Raw genomic sequence first — 20,648 nt, forward strand, 5'->3', positions numbered from 1 at the left:
ATGCAATCTAATTAAAGAGATTGATACCAATTCCAAATTAGCATGACCTAGAGCTTCTAAGTCTCTTAGCCTCTTTTTTTCTGCACTGAAAAACAACACTACAGCTGATTAGGACAGCAATAGACTTGGACATCAGCCATGTGGCAGATAAATTCAGTAGAGCAGGTACATAAGATCCTTTACTTAAAGATTAAGACACAAATACAAATTGTCTTCTTGGCGCAATTTCTTTTTGATATTTCACGAGTCCATTCTTAGTGTTGTGCACTGGTGGCTTCAAGTTTCTATATCTCAGTTTATTGGTCTGCCATCCTATCTGGACCCGGAGCATGTCCTGTATAGTTTTGCCCTAGAGCCATGCTGCTGATATTAATGACATGTTTGAACATGGCCTGGCTAACTTCTAAAGCTGCACTCATTTTTGAACAATATTTAATGTGAAATGTTTCGCTCTTACAGACAGACTTTCCAATTTTGAAGCTAGTTGGTTGAGAGAGATAACAATTCAAAGAGCCAGATGTTTGAATGCTAATGTTGCATTCAAGAACATTTATGTTGACATTTATAACATCCAAGTCTCAATTTGATTCACATTCTGCCCTAACTGGCCTTGCATCAGCAGTGGCATTATACCGTATGCTACACTGTTGGGATACAGATAACTTTCATTTGCATGTAGGAATAAGGCCTGCCACCTCCACAAGTTTGGCCTAGACTCACATTTAGTTGCAGAACTTATTAACTTAGAGAGAGGAAACCCCACCAAGATAATACTGTAGTAATCCTGAGGCCACACTAATCACTTGTGTCATATGCAAACTGGAGCTTTGGGATTCCACAGGGTTATAAAAAACACCTAAGAGTATGAGATCCCATTTCAAGTCTGGCGACTCCATCGAGGATTACATACTCCTACATGGCAACAGACCTAAGGACTGTTAAATGACAAGCTAACCATGGGGCAAGCACAGCAGACAGAGAACAATCAAGAGATTGATGTCAAAGTGCTTCAGGACATGTATAAAAAGTTTGTCATGGAATGCCCAAGTGGACTACTTTTTATGCACGAGTTCAAGCGTTTCTTTGGTGTGGAGCCGACAGGTGAAGCGTCTGATTATGCGGAGAACATATTTCGAGCCTTTGACACAAATGGGGTGAGAGAGTAAAAGCTGTTGCAGCCTGGCATATTGTGCTATTTTTATCAAAATGTGAAAATGTGACCCAATTGTTCTCATTCAACCTACCTTTCAGGACAATACAATTGATTTCCTTGAGTTTGTGGCAGCACTGAATCTTGTTTTCCGTGGAGACCTGGAGCATAAACTGCGCTGGTCATTCAAGGTGTATGACAAAGACAACAATGGCTTTGTGGACAGAAGAGAACTACGGTCAATAATTGATGTAAGTCTACGACAAAATGTCTTGAGGGTGTTGGATGCAACTAATCTACTGAAGATGGAAAAGAGGATTCCCCTTGCAGGAAAATACAGCAGCTCAGTGTATCTATAGTATTGTTTTAACATCTTCATCTCGGATAGGTTGTGTCCTACTGTTTGGCTCTGCAGAACATGCTGTGGACTTTGTCTTTCTCTAAAATGCTTAAAGTACTTTTGGTTTGACAGTGACAGCGAGCCAGCTTGCACAATACTAGGACCCTGAAACAGAGGCAACCATATATATTGTAGCCATCTTTAATTTTAGCATATACACCAAAATGTATGTTGAATAGATTTATTCCAGCCCTATTCTTTTGAAATTCAAAGAAAGTGTGAAAGGTAATGCTGTTACCTTGTGACCACTGTTTCTGTGCTGGATTCCAAATCCTCATTTGACCATATATATACAGTATATGTGTATTTTTTTTCCATGAGATCAAAGCAGTCTTGAAATATGTACATTAGGGAAAGAAGGACCTTGTAACTGTTAACATATGAATATGAATATGAATCTGTATCTGTTCTCTGTGAGACTGCAAGTACATTGTTTGCAATCCATAAAATCATACTGTTGTATCAGTTAAATAAAACAAAATTAGGTTTTTTTTTTAAATAGATGTGGTAATATACTGTATTAGTTAAAAACAATTCTGGATTTATCAGCATTAATAGATGTAAAGCCAAAGTGAACATAATGCGGTTTTGAAGACTGCGCTACATAATTTTAGTCTTGGTCTATTATTGTGTGACGTTGGTCAATATGAAAATATGTTTCCTGATATTTCTTTTTTCTTTTTTCCATCTAGAGCATCTACCGGCTAAAAAGAAGTGCAAAGAAGGAAGACTATGATTCACAACTTACAGTAGATGAGGTTGTGGATCGAATATTTCAGGCTGTAGATAGTGATGGAGACGGTAAGTGTTCAGTCACATATTACTTTTGCAATGCAGTGAAACTGCTTGTGGAGCGAAAATAGCTAGAAAGGAATATTGATTTTTATCAGCAGAAATTAATCTTGCTTGGACTTTTTTGTCCCACAGGTCATATTAACTTGGAAGAGTTCATTAGGGGTGCACAGCAGGACCCCTGGGTGCTCAACATGGTGAAGCTGGACATGAATCCTGCTGGATGGGTCATGGAGCAGAGGAGGAAGAGCGCACACTTCTGAAATGTTAAAGCACATATGCCTTTCCTATGTGGACAAATGGAAAACAACCACGGCTGAAAATCCAGAATCACAAGCTGACTTACAGCTAAATCAGGATTCATTATGACGTCTTTGTCAGCGTTAACAGACTAAAAGATGTTCAGAACTGGACATAATTTGGCTTTCGGTGAAGGAACAATAACACTTCACATCTCACAATGAACAGTATGAAAGCACAGATAAATATATAATTACTACTATTCAAGTAACAATTTGCATAGTGCATGTATATAATTCAATACCATTTGCTTACACAAGTCAAAGCCTTCTTATTATAAAGTGTCATTTTATTTATATGTAAATAGTAAATGATTATCTGCTTTTCTATTTTTTGCTTTTTTACTATTTTTATTATTTTTTATTTTATTTTTCAGCAATTAATAACACCTCTAGGATAAAATCCTAATTGTACATACTGAATTTAAGTACATACTATAAAGCAATATTGTTTTATCTGATTACTTAACTGTGGTTAAAGGCATGTTTGAACACTCATGAATCCAATTCAGTAAAAAAACATGAAAAGTCATTGTCATGTCCTTCTTCCCAGCTGTACAAATGTGTGCTGATATCTTTCTCCCTTTTCCACTAACAAATATCTGAGATACAAGCTCAACTCTTTCTTAGAAGTGTCATGTTCTCAGAACCATGAGGTGGTTCCCTCGGACTACATGTGTTACAGAAACCACCTGCTCTCGGTCAGTGGCAACAGGGGGACCACACCCATACAATTTTTGCAAATAAATAAATATATAAGGGGTGTAACAATTAACCTATATTAATCGCAAATCAGTTTTAAAGTTAAAGATACGACTACACCGATTCGCAGACCTCTGTATCGATCTAAATGTACTGTGAACTGGTCAATGGCCCGATTTTAAAGTTATGAATCAGTTGAGTAAAGCTGCTGTGCTGCTAATTCCTCACAGCGTCTTCAAACTCTCGTAAAAGTTCAAATGTCAGCATGAGACTCTCACGAAAGGTGTCACAGTAATGTTAGGGTGGCGTTGCCTGCCCCCTGCCTGTCAGGTAAAAACAAAAGCAAAATGTCCAACAAGGCTGGTAAGTTTTACAATGCACCGTCAAATCTAACATCTAAAAAGTTTGGAAGAGATTTGGATGGAAAGTTAGACAAAGCAGGCCGTTTGTAAGCTCTGTACAGCGTTAGCAGTACAGTGGTAGCACATATCTTGAAACCTGTGCAGACAACTAGGATGTGAGTAAAGCCAGCACTAGCAGGAGCACACAAGACAAAGACACAGAGATTAAGCACTTTTTCCACAGCTCGGTGAGGTCTAAGGTATACTGCATCTATAGCCTGTTTTATTGCTAAGGACTTACAACCTGTCTGCTTTTGAACGTGTTGCTATCATTAGCTGTATTCTGTGACTGTAGTACTGCACACTGTTAATCCAACTTTTGAGTTTGATATCAGTAGTAAACATTTGTCTGATTGTTAATCATAGGTGTGATTTTATACACTGATTATTGGGAAGCAGAGGATACAGACAGTCAGGGACATCAGAGGTCCAATGCAGACAGATCCAGCTCAGAGAGACCCTGCTCATGGAGATCCAGACAACAGGGTAGTTGTTCCTCAGATCCAGGATGAGACAACAGGTGTGTTTTTTATACACTGAGATATGAACAGATTAAGATAAAGATATACATAATAGTAGAAAATACATAGGATTCCCTGGTCTTTTATGGAATATCTATTTGAAGGTAAGAAATGCACTTTTATAGAATTGGCTTATTCTAATTTATAATAGAAAATGAATGTCTACATGAAACAAAGAATTGTATCGTATCGTACCGAATCGGAATCGAATCGTATCGAACCGTTCTATAATAAAAGGTATCATCCCTGAACCATATCATAGCCCATGTAGATACAAATCGGATCGTCTTATGAGGGAGAGATGCACAGCCCTAAAATATATGCCTGGAATGGCCACTTTTGCAACACTGTTAAGGTGAAATTTAAATGTATGTATTTTCAACAACAAATATATTAATATGTTACTGATGGCTCTACCATCAGTAACATATTAAAACGATGCCATACTCAAGTACAAGTTTGCAAAAAGAAGTGAGTTTTAATTCCAAATACCAAAATTAACCAGAACTATGCAAGTCTGGAGACCTGGCCAGGTCTGGGCCGGCCACACAGTGTCCCATAGGACCCACAACTCCCCTCTCTAAACTACCAGGCCCCCATCGTCAAAAGAAAAAAAACACCAACTGATGAAAACGACAACAGAAGAGAAAAGGGTCGGAGATGCTTTGTCTGGAGGAGAGGGCGCAATCTCAGCCAACCTCCCTTAAATGTGGGCTGGATTATTTATTTCATTTTATTTTATTTTATTATACAATGCACCATAACACCATCATATATTATGTGCCAACAATTTAGTTTAACATAATTCACATATGTGGGCAGGGCTTTTACATGTTTTCACATGAGTGAATCCTAGCACCTTTTCTTATCCATTTCCATCTCTTTGACATATCTAATTCTAGCTTTAGTACGATGTCGAACTTGCTAAACATTTTCACAAGTTCAAGACAATGGCTCTGGTTTGACCCTGTGGAAGACTCGTCGTCACCCCTGAAAGTCTTTCCCTGTCATGAGCGATACGAAGTTACGTCAAGTAATGTGGTCAAAATGTCTCAGTTTCATTGTTTCTCTTATCACTTTGTCTTGAACATCTGACACATCAAAAGCTTCTTGTATAGCACTATTTTTGTATCCGTGCCGTTGCAGCATGCATTTTAATTGGGCTCCAGAATCTGCACGCTCTTGCATTTTTTTCAAGCGCTTCTTTCCAGTTGTTTACCCCAGCCACTCTCTAAGCAGTCTTGTTACTGTACTTGTTCATTAAGAAAAAGCTGACAGCCTAGCGGTACAAAGTGCGTGTGTCCTGTGAATACTCCAACCATGGCTTATTTCCAGACCACTTCCTTTAAAACAATCAGCCATCTGCATTTCTGGGACATCTAAGAGCAAGTGCAAGTCAACCAATGTAGAGAGAGAGAGAGAAGTGTCGGTGTTTAATGGTCAAATTTCTTTGCTCGTGTGAGGACTCTGGCTGCTGCGATTTGGACCAATTGGAGACTTTTTGTTGCTATCTTAAGTCGGCCAGAGGAGAGGGCATTAAAGTATCTATCCATAAGGTAATGAAGGCATGTATGGATTTCAGCATCTGATTTTGGTAAAGGAGCTGTCCTCTCGTCACTTCTCTCATTCATTCCGTTTTGTTATGATGTTTGTGTAAAATAAGTTTCCCTCTTTAGGTTAAAGGAAAAATGTCCCAGTCTCTTCTGGAGCTAGTTCAGCTCCCCTAACTAGGATGACTGGTTAGGGCTGTTCAGAAAGTGGGTTTCAGAATTGGTCTGGCATTACACAGTGTTGTCACTTCTAATGCTGATGCCTATTCTCCACAATCAACAACTAAAGGCAAGGGATACAAGAATGTCCAATTGCAAACGATGCCAAAGACCAGTTCTTACAAAAGGTGCTAACACAACAAAATTATAAAGAATTTTGAGAGGTTGATTACAGCTCCCATTTCAACATCACTGTAGCATTTAACAAGATGCCCCATAAACAGCCTCACTGTTGGTAAGTGTTTTCCTGCTGTTGGCCCAACAGCCAATTGCAATTCTTAAAGCTAAACTAATCCCTCTCAGAGCTATTAGGCCTGAGGAATCTCTGACAGTCGAGTTTCAGTTGATAGGAAAATACATTTGGTCAGGGTAAATTAGATTAGATGCTGTATTAGATGCTCGTATTACACAGAGAACCCAAGCCTTGTTATATTTATCTTTTGTTGAAAATCTAAAATGTAATGCCCTCAATGTCAATATTTAGCTGTAGTATCTAAAATAGTACTGAATAAAGATATTTTTCCAACCTTTGTATCTGAGTTCCATTCCATTATTGTGACAACACTAATTCATACTGTACATAGTATATCCACACACAAGAAAAGGGTCTCCAATCGCTAAGTTGTCTTTTTAATGTAAATATAGTGTTACGTTTACTAGTGCCCTCGGGTCACTAAAGGTTCAAGATGGGATCAGGTGTGTGGATTACTGTTTAAACTCAGCTTGTCAGAGACTTTGGCTAAAAATAAGCCTCTTGGTTGGGGTCACATGAATCAGTTATTATACTCGACTTACTTCACGACCCTTGAGCTGCTGAAGGAACCGTCAGCGGCAGCCATGAGGTGGACGCTGAACAATTTGTTCCTGGCAGTCTTAAGAATATTACTTTACGAAGGCATCTGTATTGATTTATTTTTCATATAAAAGGAGAAATTCTTAGTTTTTACTGCAGTGGTAGGGTTTGGATTTCAGTATGGGTCAAAATCAGCAAATACAGTCACAGGAAGAAGAACTGGAGTTAGAAGGCATCCAGGACCTCTACAAGTCATTCATCATGGAGTGCCCCAGTGGATCTTTGTACCTGCACGAGTTTAAGAGGATGTTTGGAGTACAGAATGGTACACCTGAATCAGACTACATGGACAGCATCTTCCGAGCATTTGACATGAATCATGTGAGTTAAAATGCCACTTTTAAGTAAAATGTTCAAGTCCAATTTTATACCAGATTTCTGTCCTTGAAAACATTTTGAAATGTTTTTATAACTGTGAACACAAAACTCCTCTCTTAATATACCCAAGCATGCTGTATCTTCCTTGTTGGCATCTTAATAATCATCTTTCCATCTTTATTCAGGACAACACAATGGATTTTTTAGAATATGTAGCTGCAATTAATCTCATTCTGCGTGGAAAACTTGAAGACAAGCTGCGGTGGTCTTTCAAGGTGTTTGACGGCGATGATAACGGTCGTCTGGACAGAAGTGAACTACGGAAGATTGTTAAGGTAAAAAGTTTTGATTTTATAAAAGCACAATGTCATTTGTGACATGAAGCGTTCGCCTTGAGATATAGCCTAACTTTTCATGTGCTTTTTTTAGAAGACCAGCTTTATGATGTTAATCATCATTGTACCAACTGTATTTTTAAGTAGCAATCCCACAGTTATATCATGTCTTGTGTATTGTTAGGAGATGATTTTTTTAAGATCTATTTTGATCTTAAGAACATATCGGTGTTTTTAATGCTTCTTTGAATTCCAGCAACCTGGAGGCGTAGAGTTGTTCATAATAATCACTGAAAACATGTAGATAGATATTTCATACAACTGTCGGATATTTAGATTTTTCTGATGCTGAATTAAGTCCAAGTCCAGTGTAAATTCAGACGTTTCTCACTTTTAAGGAATTATATGGAAACAATATTTTGAACAACAAATGGGGTCAAAGAATCTACAGCCACACTTGCAGCTCTTTGGCGGTACTTAAGCACAGTTGTGGTTTTAACATCCATATGCTAACATGTTCACAATTACAATGCTAATGTGCTGCTATCTAGCAGGTATATTGTTAATGTTCACCATCCAAGTTTAACATGTCAGCGTGCTAACAAAGTAATGGACAAACTAAAATATTTACCTGATGATGGCACTACATCAAAAGTTTTATTTATCAATCCTCTTTGGACCATGATTGTCTGAACAACATTTTATGGTAATCAGTCCAGTAGTTTTGAAGGAATAGTCTGGACTCAAGTGGTGGATCGATCAACCGATTGACTGACTGACAAACCCTCACACCAACATTGCCATCCCTAAAAAATATGATACTACTCTGGCTAAGAAACCACACAGATCGTTGACAACATTATCAGTACGACATGAGAATCGATCTAATTCAGCCTGTCCTCACCATTAAAAAGCTTTATTGGTCATGTGTACAAGCAACTCAATGCAACCCATATTTATGTGCATTGTTAGGTGGCAACCTCTGGTGGCCATAGTAGTTATAAGGAGAGCAAAGGAGGATATCAGCTGTTGTAGTTTATGGGTGACAATGTCTGCACAAGGAGGATGAAGTGGGTGACTGGGACAAACAAGCACAGAACTTTCACTCAAGAGTTCTGTTCACGTTCTGTACAATCGTGACGCATCTTTAAGCTGACAAATTTATCCCAAACCATGATCTTTTCCTCATCTAAACCAATTAGTTTTTTTTGCAAAAACCTAACCAACTAGTTTTTGTGTCTATACCTAAGAAAACTGCAACCGTTTGACAACCAAATGTCAAAGAAGGTCTGTTGCTGTTACTCGCCATCAGTCATACTTGTGGCAATGGTCTCAAGAGTTTTATCGAGTTCAGTCGTGTAGGTTTGATAACACGTTGTTCTAATTGCTGGATTTGTCTTTCAGATAATCTACAAGATAAAGAAAGGCTCTGTATCTGATGGATCAGGACTAGGGAACCTCACTTCTGAGGAGGTGTGTGAGCGGATCTTTCGAGAGGTCGACGTCAACAGTGATGGTATGTTGACTGCATACTCACACCCATCAAAACCCTTAAACAAATCCCTTAAGAAATAAGTATATGTGCTATTTAGCCATAAATAATTAAGTCACAGTTGTTTTGTTTGTGCTGCAGGTGAAATTACACTGGAGGAGTTTGTTGAGGGGGCTCAGAGGAGTCCGTGGCTTCAGAGCTTCCTGCGACTTGATATCAATCCCAGCGCCTGGGTCCAGCAGTACATGTGTGATAGGAAACTGATGAGCTCCAAAGATTCCTGAGGGAGTTTGAGGTATTCGGACCAGCCTGCCAAATGGAAAGGGACCTGATTGTGAACTTGTGAACACAACAGTGTGTAAGAAGACTCCTCTTGCCTTCATGTCATTGTTTGTTTGTTTTTTGTTTTTTTATATATAAATACCAATGGAAATGACAGCTGGTATGTGATCTTCTCAAGGCTGAACTGGAAAGAAAATGCTATTGTGTTTGATTTGTATGTCTCATATGGAACCTAGAAACAGAAACAACTGTTTCACAGGGGAAATCCAGACTTCAAGACTAAGCCCATGTCACCCTGATGACATCAGGGTCATTTTCTCAGATTTGACAAAGCTGCTCCCGAACCACATGAAATTACACAACTTATTTCACAGACTGGGTGTTACTTCCATGACAACACCGTCTGTTGTGTAAAGTTAGGTTGGTGGTTCAAACCTGGACCGGCAGGATACATCTGGGTGGGGAAAGAGCCCCAGTTGTTTCAGTGGAGCTGCTCAGTGGCCAGCAGATCAGCATGTGGTTGTACTGAGCAGCTTCCAGGTGTGAATGTGTAACTGTGTGAATGTGATCAGGTGAAAAGAGAGCAGAAAACATAAAGGTAAAAGAAATGGTGCTGTTTCCCTTTGAATTATCAAGAGATTTAAGCTAGTCAACATACAGTGCATAAGTACATAACTCACGATTATGCTAGACTATGTGCTATATTCAGACTTTGTTGGATGTGAGCTGCTGTCTCTCTTGTTTGCATGTTACATATCTTCGCGAAACATTCACAATGTTCTTGAAAGCAGGTTTGTAAATAAACGTTTCCTTTCCCAGAAAGACTGTGAGACGAATACCAAACAAAGGATTCTGGTTAATTGTAATTAACTAGTTTCCGATCATTAAACTGTGTTTCTTTTGTTGCTGCAGATCCGATGATGATATGATGGTACATGATGTTTGCGATGGGATTTATTTCAAATGGATGCATTTTTTTTTTTAATTAAGCTCTGCATTGGCGTTCGCGTAGTGTTTGCCTTGAATTATTGAACAAACACAACATCCTGTGTGTATTACCATGGATTTAAAGCCACTAATAAATGTAATACAACTGAAGTCCCTTGTCCTCATTCTGAGAGTAATTTACTGTCTGAGAATTTACAATGTTATTTTCACATCAAACCCTCAACTGAGGAACCTCACGTCATAGGTGGACTGATTTTTATTTATTTTTTTAATTTTTAGTAGTTGAATGAAAACCAATTTTTGCCTGCCAAACATAATTGAGCTATGCATGTTCAGAATAGAAAATCAGTTATGGATGTGGTTTAGCAACAAGACGGTCAAGAGCCACAACTTAAAAGACAGATTAAGTTAATATTTTGGCAAAGTGAATGTGAATTTCTACAGGGACATTAAAAGCTGCAATGTCTGGGACTTCTAATTCTGTTCTCTGGCACCATCTGGTGGTAGTATCAAGAATGACACTGTGGCAAGAGGTAATGTAAGAATTCCTTAAAACAATAAGTCGCTATCTCAGTTTTAAAAAAATGACACCAATGAAAAAATATTTGGTCATAGTCCTCGGTTAACAGATTAGAAAAATATATGTTTAGACAGGAGGTTTAGTAGACAGCAATGCCTGATTCAGATATTTTAAAGGAAAAAAATTGCCATGTGATGACACTTTTTACTGTCCTTATAGTGTTGTGAAAAGCAGCCAAAAGTCATAGTAAAAGTAAAAATACCAGGTTAAAGTCATCCATACGAATAGTTCTTGAGTGAAAATCAAAAGTATCTGAGAGTAATTGTACTTACAGGTCCAGTTTGTGAGATAATAATACTGATGCCTTCACCAACTCGTCAAATACTGACACTGTATTATTATTTATGGTCAGCAGCCATCAGAAAGCGTCTATATTTGGGAATGAAACTCAAAAATCTCATCTTACAAACAGCAGTTTTAAGTGTCAAGAATAACTAATCATCAATTGTAAATATATTTACATGTATGTATGGGACAACATCAGATTTGATATGCTTTTCAAACTGTGCCATGTCAAAGTGTCTTCTGTGAAAAAGGCTAACTAAACTTTTATTCATCATAGGTTTTCTTTTAAATGATGCCACATGACAATATAAATAAAGGCATTATACCATTAGAATGTCCCAGCACATGTCAATGAGCCAAAATGTGCAATACCAGAGCCCTGGATGGCACCTTGCCATCCCGGACAACTGACAGCGTCAAACCTGTTGAGCAACACTGCTGCCGTCACAATGTTGGGAAGAAATCAGACGCACTCTTTTTTTCACTTCCCCATTTCTGTGGCGGGTGGTGGTTTGCGTCAGATATGAGATAGCAGCCCTGTGTGTAACACCCTCTGCACACTTCCTAACAAACTCAACAAGAACACTGCCTAGACCATCAGAAGGAAATGGCCACTGGATATGGACAGCACCTTCGCATCGTCAAAGGTCTGTAATCATCTGTCTGCAGTATATCGAGCAATTTCTTAATGGGGCAGTGTTTCCTGATGCTTGCAATAAATCATCAGACTGTTGAAAAAGAAATTACTGAACTATACAAGTAACTGAATTTTACAGATTTCAGACTGACTGCTCCACCTGCCCAAATTATGCAATTATTACAATCAGTGGTATCCCTCAGCCTGGGATATCGTTTGAAAATGGAAGTTTGATAGGTGAACACTATTTATTTATTGAAGTGTGGTTATGGTGAACTCAGCCTGCATCATGATAAGGACTCAATGAGGATATCTAGTGTAACGATTCTGTGAGAGCTGTCACTGACTTTATTTACAGGCTTTCATAAATCATACAATCCAGTCCAGACAGTCGTCCAAGCATTTGTTACAACACTAATTTCAAACCCAAATGACTTCATTCATATGGAATCATTGTTATCCGTGTATTCACTAATGAAAGAACAATAAATCTGTGCATCCAAGTTTTTGCGTTCAACTTGTGGTAAACTGCCCACTTTGACAGTGCTGACCTTTCAGGGAACTCCATGAATGAGGAAGCTATATTATTAAGTGTGTCATACCATTCAATGTTATATAACTATGCTCTGAGTATAAAATGCTCCAGCAGAGGAGAGAGCTGTACCTCTTTCTGGGGTGAGCTAGCACTAACGCTGCTAGTCTGCAGATAACAGACAGCAATCAGAAACTTGAATCAGATGTACCACAATATTTTGTTTCATTCAGAACAAGCCAACTGCCATATTACAGTTTGTCAAAGCAAAATAAGTGCACATCAACGGATATTCCTAAAACACACGGATGTGTTAAGCAGGTTTACTAAGTTTTTTGGATAACTTGTCTCAGACCCCTTAAACCTCCAGTATGGACTGATGTAGAGATAGTTGTACCTGGTTTCCCAGAAAACTTGGTAAACCTACTTTTACCAAGATCTTAATCATACAGTCAACCTTCTCATTCATAACACAGGATTCAGTTTGGAGGAATTGGACCTATCAGGACGGAAAATGAAGTCCCTTCCTCTGGATCCTCAACCACATGCTACAAAAGTGGATATGCAGAGGAACAAACTGAAGAGGGTGACTGGCATCTCTAGATTCACCCACCTGGTAGAGCTTAATCTCTCCAGGAACAAGATCATGGAGTTTTCTCAGGAAATACACGAACTGCACTCACTAGAGACACTCTACATGAACCAGAACAACATCCGATCCATTCCAGAGGGAATCTTCCCACATCTTAGGCAGTTAAAGTTCATAAAACTCAGTGGCAATCGCTTGGCCAAGCTTCCGTCAGATATAAACCAGTGCACCAGTATCACTTACCTGGACCTTTCCAAAAACTGCCTGCAAAACATCCAACCACTAGTTGGTCTCCCAAAACTGAAGGAGCTTTTCGTTGGGAAGAACCAACTGACCGAGCTCCCGTCCGAGCTCTTCCAGAGCAGCAGCTGTGAGCTGATTGTGTGCAAGGCCACCGGGAATCCGCTGAGGTGCCCACCAGAGGAGGTCTGTGCCGGAGGGGTCGTGGACATCCAGAGCTACTTCCGTCAAATGGAGGAGAACCCAAACACACACAGTGCCTGGACAGTCAAGACCATGTTCCTGGGCTCCTCCATGGCAGGGAAGTCCACGCTCTGCCGCAGTCTGAGGGAAGGGAAGCCCGTGGCTGTGGCAGTGGAGGACCGGACTGTGGGAATAGAGATCAGTCAACTCTACACTCAGGGAGTCCGTTTCCTTTTATGGGACTTTGCAGGGCAGGAGGAGTACTACCTGACACACCATGTCTTCATCACCCCACGAGCTCTGGTCATCCTCACTGTTGATCTGTCCAGGTGAGTAAGTGATATTTATCTTTTAAGACAGTGGTTCTCAGTGTTTCTGGCTTTTGACTCCTTAAAAGATAAGTTCACCCAGAAATGAAAATTCAGTCATAATCTAAAATGGTTAACTACAGCTTGTCTGATATAAACAAAGCCTCCTGAAGCCCTGAAATCCAAAATTTAATTTGAAAAAAAAAAAAGAGAAAAGATGATTATTTCACACTCTCAGCACACTGTCAAACTTGTGCACCCAAGCCTTTAGCTTCGCAGTACAGCAAAGATTTCAGCTTTGAAAAGGGTGTAACATCTTCTCAAATCAATTTGGGATCTTGGGGCTTCCAGGGACTTGAATTACACCAGACCAGATGTCTGAGCTTTGATTTTTTGGTGGACTTATCCTTTAATGCTCTGAGCACTAGCTGAGACTACCTGATATTTATTTCTTTCCAAATGGCAACAATGTCAAATTACATAACAGAGGATCCTAAATTCCTGCCATGACTTGGCCAAGAGAAATGTCAAACTCATGTCGAACCCTCACCAATCATATCTGATCTGTTTAGCATGAGCTCATCCCGTCAGCACAGGGTACCTGTCATGCCTGTTGGGTCAGGCCACTCCTGGCTTTTTCTTCTCCTGACTTAAAGCAAAGCAATATCTGCTTGCAACAGTGCCACAGGCCCTGTTTGTCAGGGGCCTTTGAGCAGTTTAACCAAAGGCTATTTCTTCCTCACATTATTTTATATTTATAAAGGGCTATAAAGAGCTATTATTTTAGACATAAAACATGTCAAATGACTGGAATAAAAAGAATAAATAATGTATGACTCATGCAGTAATATTTTAGCAGCATTGCTTTAGGGATGGCGATGTTGGTTTGTCTCATGGTTGGACCACTTTGGTCCAGGTTGAAATACCTCAACAATTAAATGGATTGCCATTAAATTTTGGATTCCATTCATGTCCCCCTCAAGATGAATTGTAATAACTTTTCATTTGGCACCATTATCAGGTCATTTTTGTTTGGTTTGTCACCTGCAAATCTAATGTCATCCCCATTAGCCTTATCTCTACATTGTGTTTAGTGCTAATTAACAAATGTTAGCATAACATGTTAGCATTGCTATTTACAGCACTTTAGCATTCTGATGTTAACATTTAGTTTAAATGGACCCTCGGTGCCGACTTGAACAGCATCACATTGTTGTTGTTTTTCTGTGTTCCTTGCAAGATTTTTATTTGCATGAGTAACAAACAATATCGTGCACGCAAGTTTATCTTTTTCGAGATTATGGAATGAGCCCGTAATAAAATTATTTTTGATTTTGATTTTCAACCAGATACAGCACTGTAGACCCAGATTCTTTCAAAGACCAACTGTGGTTCTGGATAAACAACATACAGCTGCGTGTGCCAGACTCAGTAGTCTTGCTGGTGGGAACACACTGCGACCAGTGCAGAGGCCAGGAGGAGGTGATGGAGAAGAAGAAAGACATAGAGGAGAAGGTCAAAGCCATGCTGGCAAACAGGAGGATGGTTTTACAACACCAAAAGAAGAATCTGGAAGAAAACAAAGATGTCTCTATGTTCGTGGACCAGCTAGATGAGCTGGATTGTCTTTTGGAATACAATTTGAAGGTACTGATTGTATGTACTGTTTTATTATGGAGGGGTTTTTTATTGGTTGCTATTTTTTTCAACCAATCAAGTTCCCTCTGAAAAATGTTTTTAGATAATTTGTGTGAAGCATGTATTTTATTGTAGCACTACTTTTCCTACATGTACATTAAGCTGGTGTAAACAAATGCTCTTACATTTTAATTTAAAAACTATTTTAATTTCTAGAAAAGCACTGTGTAACCCTCTTTGTGAATTGTGCTACTGTGCTGTTTAAGTTGAAGTTTCCCTGTCGATACAGCCATTCATAGCTATCCTTTACCGTCCTATTAGGTCCTGGATCTTGTAACCGTTGACAGCACAAGCACCGAGGATATTGCGAAACTCAAAAGTCATATTTTGATGAGCATTCAATCAGAGAGTGTGCTTCTGTGTTCTGAGAGCATCTTACCAAAAAGTTACGAAGCGGTGGAGCAAGCCATTCATACACTTATTGCACAGGAGGAAATTCCCCAGCATGGTAAGCCAATATTTAACTCCAAGGATAGTTTAAAATATTATAAAGAAAAATTGTTTGTTGATTTTACACCTTCATGAAATTGCTGTTTTTATATCAGGTATTATTCTACTTGAAGAACTGAGTGATTTAATCCTAAACCACGTTAAAATGAGCAGAGAGAGTCTCCACTCCATCCTGCGATTCCTCCTGCGATATCTGCATCGGATCGGGGTGATCCTTTGGTACGAAGACATCAATATACTGAGTGACAGAGTGTTTATCCAGCCTTCATTCCTCATCTCAATGTTCAAGGTCAGCAGCTGCTTTTTATTCGATTATAAATTAGCTCAGTCAGCTTTCAAAAGAGCATCTAAACTTTTACGTCCCACGTTTTTTTCATGATTCTGAAGCCATATTCTCACTCTCCACACCTCTTTCTGTAAATGCAGACCATTGTGAGACATGACCTGGTGCAGCAGCTGGAGGGGGTCTCCAGAGACCTTCTCATGCGGGAGGGGGCTCTGGTGAAACAGAAGTTCACCTGGTTGGACGACTTGAGGAGCAGAGGCATCCTGCACAATGCGGCAATGCGCATCTTGGTCCGCAGAGAGTTAGAGAAGCTGGTCGTGGACGATGACGATGACGATTTGGTCGAAGAGGTGGTGGGAACTAAAAAAGAGGAGGGCATAATACTCACCCTGCTGCAGTATTTTGAGGTCTGCCTCCCTACTCTTGATGGAAGCCCTTTGAACCCTCAAGCACCAGAGTTCATCCCTGGTGAGAAACAGTGGGCGCTTGCCAGGAAGACCAGGAGAGATCCAGATGGAGCCTGTCTCTTCCCCATCTTCCTGAAGGACGACCTCACCGTGTGCCACAAGTGGGGTGAGGACAAGCAGGATGACCTCCGTGTTCATGTGTACTTCCTTCCTGAGATTCCTCATGGCTTCTTCCACAGGTAGCATAGCTTGCAATCCCAAAACAAGCATAAAACCTTGAATTATAGATATATAAATGAAAGTTAAATTAAACTAGTTTAAACTAGTTGAACTCAACTTAAATTTGTTTCACACTGCCATGAAACCAGAGTGATCATCACGACCTGCTCCCTGTACCCGACTCACTGGGTGGGGAGAGAGCAGTGTCTCCTCTGCTGTGGAAACAGACTGGCTCTGGTGAGACAGAAGAATAATGATGGAGATCTGTTCATAGAGATACGCTGCAGGAAACCTGAGAAGGGTAAGAGTGGAGATCTATGATCGCTCTTCATAATGAGATTAAACGTTTTGCACACCTACAGTACAGACAAATGATTTCTGTCCTCAGAGTTTCAGAAGTTGTGGGACTTGATCTTAGCAGTGATGTCCAAGCTGTTTGTGCTGTCCAGACAGTGGCCAGGACTGACTCAGCAGGTGCACACACCCTGTCCAGAGAGAGGCTGTTCACACTATTTCACCTGGAGGGACTGGCAGGAGCTCGACAGCACGGACCTCTACAACCTGCAAGTGTTAAAGTCAGGGCTTGGGCCCTTTTATGTAGCTGTTTTTTTAAGACAAAAACTCAGGGTTAGGGGGTTCTAGCCAGGCCAGGTTTCATTGCTTTCATTCATCTGCCCTTCACCTCCTCCCCCAGGCATTCACGAGGCCGAATATCCATTGTTTTTAATGCAGTGCCAGAACTTTGACAACACTGCTGTTTTGAAGGAAATTCCAGAATCCCTCTTAAACATGTCTGGCCATGTGATTCACAAAATAATAAAAATGATAATATAAAAACATACAAGGGCTGAACAATTAATTGGAATATGATCAAAATTGCAATATGGCCAGGTGCAATATCCAAATCACAGGAGCTGCAATCGTGGCCGTACAGAGATCCGCAGATTGATTTGCGTCTCAAGCAAATACGACGTGACCCCACCTTTAATACCTTGTCTTTTTTTTTTTTTTTTGTCTTTTTAGTGTGAAGGAGGAGAAATTAGTATGCAACGGAGGCCATACACGACGGACTGAGCTGATTTTTCCACAAGATAAATAAATGCCTGCGTCAATATGTAAGTTAATTTAAAGTGATAGATTCTGAAACTGTCTTCAAACATTTTACTGCTGGGCCTGAAGGAGGCACTGTGAACGTCAGCTGCATTTGTAGCAGTCACAGTAGGTGTGACACTTTCACAGTATGAATGGAGTGATACACGCCTAGATGCCTGAAGAAATCAAGGTCGACAGTTTACATGTTACTGAATTTATATGGAGGAAAACATTTGATGTTTCTTTTTTTAATCGTTGGTATATCTCTTAGGAGCTCTGGTGTTCTGGGAGTGAAGCTGTAAGAAAGTATGGAAGAAAGAGGACAAATACATAATGGTTAAAGAGGAGAAGAAAGATGACAGAGCAGCAGGATGTGCAATGGAAGAAAAAAGAGGAAACTGAAGAAAAAGGTCTTCGGTGATACTTGCTGACTGCTGCTCACAGACTTCCTGTATTTCTTTCTGTGCACAGTATCGTCCTCTGCTGGTTTCTCTCTGACATTACTCCTCAATGGTTTCAGTGCTTGTTAAGTAACATGTAACTAATGTAACTGTTTTGCTTGTTTCTTTTCTAGTTTCACAGTGTAACGGCAAATCTAACTGCATGTATTTTTTAATACCATAATGGATTTTTCTTCTGGAATAATAAACTACCTTTACTAGGCTTTGTAGATAGATAAAGACAATAAACCTGTTACATGCAGACCGGTCACACACATTTGTTAAATATATTGAGTCAGATATTTCAACTGAGTCCAGTCTGATGCTCACTACTGACATCCACCTAGCTGGTATCCACGTCAGGCTATTTCAGCTGTATTTTTTATTCAGTTCTCAGCTCCTCTAATCTCTGTGTGAGCTCCTGCTGCCTTCATGGTCTCCTTGTAAACTACACGTTTTGGAGGAAGAAGTCAAGTTTGCAATGTGTTGCATTTTTGAATGTTTTCAGTTACAAAAAATACAAAAACTGTAGACAGTAACTAAGCAGTTTCCATGGTGGAGGATGGTTTATTTTACAATTTGTCACTGTCCTGTAAAAGCTAAAAACCTTGTATGTCCAAAATGTTAGCTTATCATGAATTAACAGACAGAGCCTTGTTTTAAGTTTTGTGTTTATGCATTTTTGAGATAATATGATGGATTATATTGATTTCTTTATTTAATTTCTTCAGTTTAACTTTAACATTTCCAATTTGGAAGATATGCACTTTTCACTAGCAATGAAATGAAGCAGAGTGGTGAGTGGTGGTGTGACAGACAAAAAAAGACACATATAGCGTTTCATAAACACAGGGCTTCTGGCTATCTTTAACACCCCCAAAATCTGAATTAAGACATTATTGAAAAAGAAGAATGGCATGTCATTGGTCTCTTTTTATTGGAAATATGCAGAAACTTGTAGTTTTCAGAGCATATGACAGAGTTTAATGTTGGTTTTTGTTGTACACCTCAAGTCTTATTTTTAGATTTGTTGAGGTGATGTGAGTTTGCTACAAATAAGTCTTTTAGGATGCAGACACTCTCCAACTTTCACCCTCAGCCCATAGGATTAGGGTTGTTTTGGCCTAAAAATCTAATTTGATAGAAAGAAATCACTACTAAACTGAGCAGCTCAAAAGTTATCTTAAAACGTGGCAAGTCAACATAATGTCCAGTGTTGTAAAATATGTATTTTTTTGCCCCAGTAAAGTGTGAGATTCTCCTTTGAAGGACATTTAAAATATTTTCTAGCCAATGGATTGTGCTCAGAATAGAAATGTCCACATGGTTGGGCCCCGTTTTGACCAGGAGCTGTTACAATGAGTAAGAACAATGTTATACTACAGTAACAGTATTTCTGCAACTTACATGTGAATGCTATTTGGAGATGGGAATATGTTTAGTTACATACCGGACTAGTCCCTGTGACTTTTAAAGTCTTAAAGAAACTTATTATATATAACTGAACATTTATTATGTTTTAAAACACATTTTGCAGAGATACACTTCCTGGTTCTAATTAAGCTGATGTAACTTACTCATTGATGAATGATTCACTATCTTACAACATACAGTAATTCATACCTGCCAGGCTGTATGGACTTTAATATGAAATGATTTACTGGACATGTAGAATGTGTCTGTTCAATGCAGCTTTTAGGAACACAACATCTTGGCTAACATTTCACACAGTTTAGCATTGTTGTTAATTTCATGCTGTACAGCTGAACCAGGTTCAAACCCACACAACTGCTTTGGGACATGATGCAGCCATTACTAAATCTTGGGTTTGAAAATTTCATTCAGTGTAAAGATCATAGCTTTAGTGAAGATCTGGAATAAGCTCTCACAGAACACGTCGTGTTGAACAGTGTGGGAAAGATGATCTAATTACCTGCAGCTAACATGAATGTAAACATCTTTAATTTAATTTAATTTAATTTAATAAGTTTATTTGTATCAGGGACAATGTACAAAATAACATTAGTCTCGAGATGAGAGAAGATGCTTTGTACCGGATTTAGCTTACTAGCTACTTTCCATCCGTTCACCCCTTAATGTCACATTTTGGCAACAAGGGCTGGGACGACTTCCATTTGCTCCTGTGAAATTTACTATTTATCAATGATGGTTATTATAAAGTGTTAGCCAACGTGCTAACGTACGGAAGCCCTAAAGGGCCATGCATTCATACATTTTATTTCCTCCGTTTTCCCGTGATAACGAGTTAATTTCATGTGTTTTCTCGAGATCTCGAGTTATTATCTCGAAATAACAACCGCTGTTTTCCCGAGATAACGGGATAATTTTCTCGAGATCTCGAGATAAAGAAACTTTGTTTTCCCAAGATAACGATATAATTAATTCAAGATCTCGAGATAATGACTGTGATATGATAGGC

General features: G+C 39.3%; 3 protein-coding genes across 3 annotated transcripts; all 3 read left to right on the forward strand.

Moving 5' to 3' along the window:
* The first annotated feature begins 956 nt into the window (after positions 1–956).
* Positions 957–2,605, forward strand: LOC140994961 (guanylyl cyclase-activating protein 2-like). The gene is made up of 4 exons (XM_073464825.1): positions 957–1,154; positions 1,252–1,401; positions 2,243–2,351; positions 2,478–2,605. Exons 1-4 carry the CDS (start codon positions 957–959, stop codon positions 2,603–2,605), a joined length of 585 nt encoding a protein of 194 aa, XP_073320926.1.
* Positions 2,606–7,007: 4,402 nt separating this feature from the next.
* Positions 7,008–9,316, forward strand: LOC140994254 (guanylyl cyclase-activating protein 2-like). The gene is made up of 4 exons (XM_073463823.1): positions 7,008–7,208; positions 7,391–7,540; positions 8,945–9,056; positions 9,174–9,316. The coding sequence occupies exons 1-4, from the start codon at positions 7,008–7,010 to the stop codon at positions 9,314–9,316; spliced, it is 606 nt and encodes a 201-aa protein (XP_073319924.1).
* A 2,368-nt stretch (positions 9,317–11,684) lies between these two features.
* Positions 11,685–19,109, forward strand: LOC140995245 (malignant fibrous histiocytoma-amplified sequence 1 homolog). Its single transcript, XM_073465212.1, has 10 exons — positions 11,685–11,774; positions 12,773–13,637; positions 14,966–15,263; positions 15,576–15,762; positions 15,860–16,053; positions 16,191–16,696; positions 16,826–16,977; positions 17,065–17,239; positions 17,700–17,791; positions 18,040–19,109. The coding sequence occupies exons 1-9, from the start codon at positions 11,735–11,737 to the stop codon at positions 17,773–17,775; spliced, it is 2,493 nt and encodes an 830-aa protein (XP_073321313.1). The 5' UTR covers positions 11,685–11,734; the 3' UTR covers positions 17,776–17,791; positions 18,040–19,109.
* Positions 19,110–20,648: the final 1,539 nt, after the last annotated feature.

Source organism: Pagrus major, chromosome 4 (assembly GCF_040436345.1).
Source record: "Pagrus major chromosome 4, Pma_NU_1.0".
NCBI lineage: Eukaryota > Metazoa > Chordata > Actinopteri > Spariformes > Sparidae > Pagrus > Pagrus major.

What these genes read in the sequence shown, in the direction of transcription:
- LOC140994961 (XM_073464825.1), top strand. Translation starts at nt 957, where the DNA reads ATGGGGCAAGCACAGCAGACAGAGAACAATCAAGAGATTGATGTCAAA. An exon ending in GAGCCTTTGACACAAATGGG is followed by an intron (nt 1,155 to 1,251) that starts GTGAGAGAGTAA and finishes CCTACCTTTCAG; the next exon opens with GACAATACAATTGATTTCCT. An exon ending in TGTAGATAGTGATGGAGACG is followed by an intron (nt 2,352 to 2,477) that starts GTAAGTGTTCAG and finishes TTTGTCCCACAG; the next exon opens with GTCATATTAACTTGGAAGAG.
- LOC140994254 (XM_073463823.1), top strand. Translation starts at nt 7,008, where the DNA reads ATGGGTCAAAATCAGCAAATACAGTCACAGGAAGAAGAACTGGAGTTA. An exon ending in GAGCATTTGACATGAATCAT is followed by an intron (nt 7,209 to 7,390) that starts GTGAGTTAAAAT and finishes ATCTTTATTCAG; the next exon opens with GACAACACAATGGATTTTTT. An exon ending in GGTCGACGTCAACAGTGATG is followed by an intron (nt 9,057 to 9,173) that starts GTATGTTGACTG and finishes TTTGTGCTGCAG; the next exon opens with GTGAAATTACACTGGAGGAG.
- LOC140995245 (XM_073465212.1), top strand. Translation starts at nt 11,735, where the DNA reads ATGGCCACTGGATATGGACAGCACCTTCGCATCGTCAAAG. An exon ending in GCACCTTCGCATCGTCAAAG is followed by an intron (nt 11,775 to 12,772) that starts GTCTGTAATCAT and finishes TTCATAACACAG; the next exon opens with GATTCAGTTTGGAGGAATTG. An exon ending in GGAGGAAATTCCCCAGCATG is followed by an intron (nt 15,763 to 15,859) that starts GTAAGCCAATAT and finishes TTTTTATATCAG; the next exon opens with GTATTATTCTACTTGAAGAA.